At 46.6% G+C, this 7,963-nt stretch overlaps 1 protein-coding gene across 1 annotated transcript in view; it reads left to right on the top strand.

Moving 5' to 3' along the window:
• Positions 1 to 2,599, top strand: part of SSU72 (SSU72 homolog, RNA polymerase II CTD phosphatase) — a 13,247-nt gene extending 10,648 nt beyond the window's left edge. The window contains exons 4-5 of the mRNA XM_008641172.2: positions 1,028 to 1,146; positions 1,955 to 2,599. Of these exons, the coding sequence (XP_008639394.2) occupies positions 1,028 to 1,146; positions 1,955 to 2,056 (221 nt within the window). The 3' untranslated portion in view covers positions 2,057 to 2,599. The remainder of the gene's footprint in view (positions 1 to 1,027; positions 1,147 to 1,954) is intronic.
• The last annotated feature ends 5,364 nt before the right edge of the window (positions 2,600 to 7,963 follow it).

The raw sequence follows: 7,963 nt of genomic DNA, 5'->3' as shown, positions 1-7,963 counted from the left end.
CACAGCCTTGTGTCTCTGGAATTGCTGGGTACGGGTTTGTGTGAGGTTTAAGGAGTTTCCTCCACGCTGAAGCACCAGCCACGTGAATTGGTATCATCCACAGAACTTAAAGGTTGTCCCTTGGCCTCTTCAGTGGTCATGTCACAACAGCAGGATACTTCTGGGCTTTGCCAGGGTTCTGAATGTTCAACTGAAGGGTTTGAAATGTGTTGGTGAGTTCTGAGAGCAACTGCTCTGGTCCTTGAGGGGATCTTCAGCAAGTGGAAAGCAGCTCTCACTCTGGTTTTTAGATGGGAGGGAGGGAGGTGAAGAGCAGCCCTTGCTGATTTTCCAGCTCTCTACCTTCACAATGCCCTTCACAGCTGGCCCAAATGGCTCTGGATGTGAAAAATGATATTTTTAAACAGGTTTGCCAAAATGAAGGTGCAGAGTGGAGGTAGGAGAGATCAACTTTTGGCTTAGAAACTGGATGAAGAAGGAAGAATATGTTAGAGAGGCACCACACTAACACATGGGTGCACTTGTAGGAAAAATGTTTTGTTTTTTTCCCCCTCCACCCTTGTTAGTAAGTGAAAAACGTTCAATTAAAGTAGAATTTGCTAATGTGACTATCAGTGCTTAGCTTGCAGGAGTTCATCCTGCAGTGGAACATTCAGAGTGTTGAATGTACAGTGCTTTTAAAAATAAAATGAGCAATTAAAACCCTCCAGGTGAGGAAGCCCAAAATCCTTCTTGACTTTTGAGGCTCTTGATCTTTAAAATTGTCAGAGTAAGAGGAGCAGTAACTTCTCTTGAGCAGGACAAGTAAACTGCCATGACCCTTTCATTTTGTTTCCAAAATCCACCTCTTGTTTTTTTGAAATAAAAGGGATTATGGTTTAAGACAATATTAAACAAATTCTAAAAAACACTTTAGAAAAGATGAATGTGACAACCCCTGTGTATTTTTAAAAATCGTATTACTACTCTGTGTACAATGTGATACCATTCCACCCAAAGTTTTGCTGTTGTGTTTTGTTTTAAATAGATTTAAATTCCAGAGAGCAGGAGACGTGTCAGCCAGTCCATGTGATCAACGTGGACATTCAGGATAACCACGAGGAGGCAACGCTGGGTGCTTTCCTCATCTGTGAGCTCTGCCAGTGTGTAAGTAAAGAGGAATCAGGAATCCTGGGGGTGCCTTGGACCCAGCTGGCTGCTCAGGGGCTGGGCTTTGTTTGCTGCTCCACAAAGCTCCTGCATATTACAGTTGTTCTGGTAAAATCCATGTCAAGATGCAAATTCCCACATTCTCCTGCTTATTTTCGGAGCTGTTGGGCAAGTGGGTGAGTTTAACTGAGCTTGTGGTTTCCAGAGTGAACTCCTTTCAAACCAGTTGTAATTAGGTGGGATTTAAAAGTGAGAGTTGCATTCTGAATCCCAATATCCTTAAAAATATCCTGCATTTTATTGTACCACACTAAACTAAAAACTACAGCTAAAATGAGCTGCACTCAGTGTGATGAGAGCAGAGGAGGAACCTGTGTCCTTTTACACTCCAAGGCTGAGGAGTTCACCATCCCAGGCTGGTTTTGACTCCAGCCTGTGTGATCTATTCTGGTCTTAAATCCTTTCCAGCTCCAAGAAACCTAAAGAGGGTTCAAGGAGTTGAAATTTGAGCCATCTGTTCCGTGTGCCTGGAGCTATTCTGGAGCCTGCGTTTGTTATCTGGGGAGGAGGGATGGTGCCTACTCAACAAAGTCCTCCTGAAGTGCCACTTGGGTGGGCTGGGATCTGCAGATAAACATAAAGCAGAATATCTGTGCCTTTGGGAATGCTGGGAATCTCAACAAAAGCACCATTGGGTACAGGCTGCTGAGTGAGATTTCCCAGTAAACCAAAAAACTGGGATTATTACAGTGTTCTAAACACCATGTCCTTGGAGCCTGGTTGCTCAGTCTTTTTTCTCTTCTAGATACAGCACACAGAAGACATGGAAAATGAAATAGATGAGCTGTTACAGGAATTTGAAGAGAAAAGTGGAAGGACTTTTCTTCATACTGTCTGCTTTTATTAAAGCACATCTGTCTCTTAGGCCTTAATACAGATGAGGGAAGCATGTGTTTAAAGTTCTGATTATACTGTATTTTCCTGGAAAATGAATATTGATCTTTTGTTTGTTTGTTTGTTTGTTTAAAAACTCCTTTTCAGTGTCCTTTATTTTTTTTTTTTTTCAGGTATTCTGTCACAGGTAGGCAGAGATACTGCTTGGGCTTGTACATATAAAAAATGATTAAAAGTATACACAAAGGCCACCTATTTAAAAATGAAAATCAAGTTTTTCTTTAAATCCTACTTTAATTATTATAAGTAGGTTTTTAATTATAAAGAGAATGTTTCTTGAATATAAGTTTATAATGTATTTTTCCAGCTTATGGATTTATTTTATTTCAGTTGTGCTTTTTTGGGGGGTTTTGTTGGTTTTTTTTTTTTTTTTAATTTTAATGTGACAGAATGGCTGAACTCTGTGAGGATGTGAATGGAACAATGAAAAAACCGAGTATCTGTATATTATTAGCTATAAAGTTGGAAGCATCCAATAAAAATAAAAAACCTGTAAGTTTGTCTGTTTTCAAAATAGAAGCTGAGGAAGCGTAGCTGTTCTTTTTTGAGGTAAAACGTGGAATTTTTGTGTGAGGTGAAAGACTGTGAGGCTTTAACTGGAGCAGTCAAGGCCCACTGGATATAGGGAAGATGGGGCAAACTCCACAGTCAACAGAAATAATTTAAAGTTGGGGTTTTTTAACCAAAGTCGTTTTGAATGGAAGCATTTTCCTCCCTGACAGCAAAAGTAAACAGAGAATGGGGGTGTGCATACAAATAGAGCAAAACCTCAGAGTTCTGTCTGCTCAGACTGATAAAAGTTAAAACAAACCAAATTATTCCACTTTTCACAGTGTGACTGGTAAAGTGCTGTTGCTTTCAGGCAAGAGAAAATCTTAAAAGTTGTTTTTTTAAAGGCACCTGTGGATGATGTGGAGCAAAGGCGGCTCTTTAAAACCGGGCTACATGAGGACAACTTTGTAAACATCGTGTTGGAAGTGTTTGTGCTCCTGGCTTCTCTCATTCTGTCACTGGCCTCTGACAGCTGACAGGAATCACCTCATTTTCCTTAACTTCAGTTGTTTTGCACATGCAGGAATTTGGTGCCAGGACTTTCAGTTCAGGCCAACGTTCCCCCTCTGTGCAGACAACATTGGCAGTGTTGCAGTGAGTCCTGTGGTGATGCTACTTAACCTCTTTGAGGGAACACAAAATATATATTAAAGACCATCATTTCAGGTTCCACAGCTGCAAACTGCAAGTCCATACTGGAAAATGCTTCTTGGCAGCTGCAAATGCTGAGCTCTGAGTCAGGCCCTCAAAGAAACCTTACACCTCTCCACTCCTGGGAGCTGGGGCTGGCTGGGCTTGCCACGGCTTTGTGGTAAAACTCAGCCCTCTGCCAGCTCCCTCCCTGTCCTGGACAGTGTCCAAATGGGTCAGTGCATCCTAACTTGGGTCCTGGGAATGTTTAATAACCCAGAATTACCTGTGCTGGGGTTTTTCTGTCTGTTAAAAACACTTAAAGCAGAAATTCTGTGGAGAATGACGAGATCAGAACAAGCAGGGGATGGGGAGTTGGAGCAGCAGTGGTGATGAGGTTTGCTGAGTGTTTCTTTTCCAGTTGCCTGTCCTGTTTTATTCCTGGAGACTCTGTATTTGAAGGATTTCTGCTCCTCCTCATTTGTCTGTCTGGTACCATCTCTGTTTCCATGGGGATATTTCCAGCCAAAGGAAGGAGATGGTTCTGTAGGAACTGCTTCAGTTGATCCCTTTAAGAAGACATTCCAAGCAAGCACAGTGTGCTGAGTGTTTGGAGCAGAGTTTTCCTTCCCCAGCACTGAAGTTGCTCTGTGGCAAGGTGAAACTTGTTTGGAAATGTTTTCTACTTTCAACATAATTCATCTTATCCACAGTTCTTGGCTGTTATTTCATAGAAAGGCAGAAAAACCCCACACAGGGTGTTTTAACCTGTGGTTTGTGTGTTCATGGGGATTTACAGCCGTCCTTTCTGTGGATTAGTTAGAACCCTTGACATGTCACTTCTCATTTAACGTGCAGGTTACTGAAAAGTTTATGATTTATAGAAATACTTTTTCTCCATGTGCTTCATTAGCACTGAAATCGCCAGTGAAGCTCAGTTTACACAGGGATTTTATGGGGTTCTTGCCTTTGAGATACACACATTTATACATTCAAAAATATCTGTGTGTGGGTGTAAAACTGGCTAAACACAAGGCCAAAGTTATTTTCTGTGTCAAAAGAAATTTCAAGAGAAACATTTAATTTGAAGGAAATGGGACAAAATGTGGTTTTCCTTTAAGAGCAGGGGGGGATATAAATGTTTGTGTGCTGGAGACTGATGGAGAATCAGTGCTGAAAGATTTCAAGGTCCCTTGTTGCCTTTTCCCTCTTTAGTGGAGAGAAGCAGGAAGAGCTCACACCCTGTGAGCACAGACTGAGAGGAATGAGAATTTCTGCTGGCAGGGAGAGTTTCCAGCGATCTGGGATATTCCCCCAGCTTCCACAGGGCGGGCAGAGGTGGCTTTAAAATGCAGATTCCTCCCATCCCCTCCTTTCCAAGCACAGCGGTTGTGTTTTGTCAGCACTTCTCTGGCTTTTTTGACTTTCTATGAAAGGCTGGATGGATTAAAGAATGACATCTATTGAAGTGTAAAGTTTTGCTCTCTGTGAAGCTGATGCTGCTCCTGTGTGGGCAGATCTTTGCCAGGGACTTCTTGGGGTTTCCATCCCTCTGCAGATCCCATCCATGAGGCGCACAGCAGCAGAGCCCTGCTCACTCCTAGTTTGAAGTCTCTTTCACACGAGTCACCCTTGGTTTTGCAGTTTTTATTGTGGTTCTTGAGACCTTCAGAACATTCAGAACATCCTTCTCCCTGTCAGCGACATCAGCCCGTCTTTCAAATGGTTTTATGTAAATAAAACTGGGGATTCTGGTGGTTTTCTCCCTCTGCACTGCTGGTGTCTTATTCCTGAAGTTCCCTGCCTGTTGAGGAGTGCAGATCATGCAATCAGGCTGCCCGTGGCGGCAAAGAGCTTCTTCCCAAGGTTTTGGTGTTGCTGGATCTGTGCAAAGGTCGATGATCCCAAATAAACTTCCCCAGTGCAGCAGCCCGAGGAACTGTTGCTGAGTATCCAGCTTCATTTCTCAGATGTGCTGGATCTTAGGAGAAGGTATTGATAAAGACAAACACTTGTTCTGGCACAGAACTGGGGGGAAAAATGGGAATAAAAGCCGATGAGTGGAGTCCAGAGAGGGTATGGAAACAATTCAAAAGGAAAAGAAATGCTTGCTCTGGTTGGTGTTAGACTCTCCTGTAAACCCTGCCTTGTGTGAGCACCACAGAACTGAGCTGAGGTCGTGCTCCCTTCAAGAGAAAAGCAGAGGGAGTCAGTTCCTGCGGGTGTGGTTTGTGATAAACTCCTACCTGGGGCTGAATGTTCACAGGGGGGGGGAAAATACTGATTAGGGACTGACCAAATGCCACTGAGATCCCTTGAGGTGGCCTGTGCACTTGTCCAGGTGGGGATGGTGCTGACAGCACAACCTGAGGCTTGGAGCTGAGCAGGAGCCACAGGCAGGGTGGGTGCTGGTTTTCCAAAGGCAACAGCTAATCCTAGCAGTAATAATTAGGACTGAGTTTAACAAACCCGTTGTGGTGCCAGCTGGAAGCTTAGAGAGACACTCACACCTTAGAGAGTCCTTGCTCAGGTGCGGGTGTCACCTGGCTCAGTGCAGGTGTGACAGCAGCGCTTTGCCCAGGACCAGGCTGAAGTTTGTCACCTGTCAGGCAGCTCTGCTGAAGGTGGGAGGTGAAGGGCACTTGGAGCAACCAGGACTGTGGGGCTCACACCCAGAGGGGTCAGAGCAGGGATGTCTGGCACCCCAGAAGCCAGGACTGACCACAACAGGGATGTCTGGCACACCAGAAGCCAGGACTGACCACAACAGGGATGTTTGGGATTCCCAGCAGCCAGGACTGACCACAACAGGGGGGTTTGGGATTCCCAGCAGCCAGGACTGACCACAACAGGGGGGTTTGGGATTCCCAGCAGCCAGGACTGACCACAACAGGGGGGTTTGGGATTCCCAGCAGCCAGGACTGACCACAACAGGGGGGTTTGGGATTCCCAGCAGCCAGGACTGACCACAACAGGGGGGTTTGGGATTCCCAGCAGCCAGGACTGACCACAACAGGGGGGTTTGGGATTCCCAGCAGCCAGGACTGACCACAACAGGGGGGTTTGGGATTCCCAGCAGCCAGGACTGACCACAACAGGGGGGTTTGGGATTCCCAGCAGCCAGGACTGACCACAACAGGGGGGTTTGGGATTCCCAGCAGCCAGGACTGACCACAACAGGGGGGTTTGGGATTCCCAGCAGCCAGGACTGACCACAACAGGGGGGTTTGGGATTCCCAGCAGCCAGGACTGACCACAACAGGGGGGTTTGGGATTCCCAGCAGCCAGGACTGACCACAACAGGGGGGTTTGGGATTCCCAGCAGCCAGGACTGACCACAACAGGGGGGTTTGGGATTCCCAGCAGCCAGGACTGACCACAACAGGGGTGTTTGGGATTCCCAGCAGCCAGGCAGGACCTGTGCTCCAAAAGCACAGAAAGGGAAATGGCTTTACTCGAGCCAATGCCAAAATCTCTCCTCAGTGCCTCCAGCCCAGCTTGAGAGCTGACCCAGCCTGGTTTGTGGGAGGGCTGGGAGTGCAGAAACACTGACTGGGGAAACTTCAGTTCCACAAAATCCTCCAAGATTTGTCTTCAAACTGTCCCCTCCCGTGGTTTTATTCATCTGTGACTTTAGAAACGCTTTTGTTTTCCACAACCAGCAGAGTAACCAGCTGCAGCCTCTCTGAGCTCTGCACTTCCATGGCAGAATCCTCTTCTGAGCTCAGTCAGAAGTGGAAGTAGCTCAGGGCAGAGGGTTGTGCAGGGTGCAGCAAGAGGTGCCTTCCCAGCCCTGCTGCTCTTTTGCATGAAGAGCCTGGCTTGTCAAACGTTTCATGTGTGTGGTTCAATTTTAAAAAATTAAAAAAAAAAAAAAAAATCTGCGAAGCAATCTGTGCTCTAATTTGAGGACACCATTTAGTGATTTTAATTGTGTGACAGTATTTTGGTATTTTCAATACCCAGTAGTAGGTTAATGACTGCTCCTTGAAGAATGGAGTTTATATAACACAAGTCATTACATAAGAAGGCTGATTGTGGCCTGAGGAGCAGAAGGAAAACAAATACTCAAAAATGCAAAACCCAGCACCAGCAAACTCTGCTTTGGCGACCCTGAGAAGCCCGAGAAAACGAACACCTGGGTTCTAGCGAGGAGAAACTCACCCTGAGCAAGGCTGAGGACCGGGAGGGGAAGGCACTGCAGGACATCAAGCTCAGCTGCCACGCATTTCCCACGTGGTGGCTGGAATCGCTTCCTCCACCTCGCCTCGTTTGCTGTAAAAGGAACAACAACCAAACAAGCAGAAACTTATCGGCTGGTCACTTGTTTTCTTTTCATTTTCCCAGCAGCTCGTAAACGTGGCCTGAGTTGGACTGACCAATACCACAGTGAGACAAAGCCGTGGAGATCCTGAAGCACGACCCTTTCCTTGGCCTTAGGGTTTGGTGGATGGGACAAAGTTCTCTGTGCCACAGAAGTGACGGGGTCTCTCTGCCCCACCCCAGCCTTTCCCGGGGGACCAAGTGCGGGGAGGATTTGCAGCAGAGCTGGGATTTGCTCCCCGCTCCAAGGAGAGCCGGGCATCCTCTGCCTCCCTTGGGTGCCCTTTGGGTGCCTCCCGCGGGCGGGGGGCGCGGGGCCGGGACCCCCGCAAGGGCCGGCGCGGCCCGTGCGGGC

Source organism: Corvus brachyrhynchos, unplaced genomic scaffold (assembly GCF_000691975.1).
Source record: "Corvus brachyrhynchos isolate BGI_N302 unplaced genomic scaffold, ASM69197v1 scaffold68, whole genome shotgun sequence".
Taxonomy (NCBI): domain Eukaryota; kingdom Metazoa; phylum Chordata; class Aves; order Passeriformes; family Corvidae; genus Corvus; species Corvus brachyrhynchos.
The sequence above is the reverse complement of the archived record's forward strand: the minus strand, read 5'-3'. Positions and strand labels throughout refer to the sequence as shown.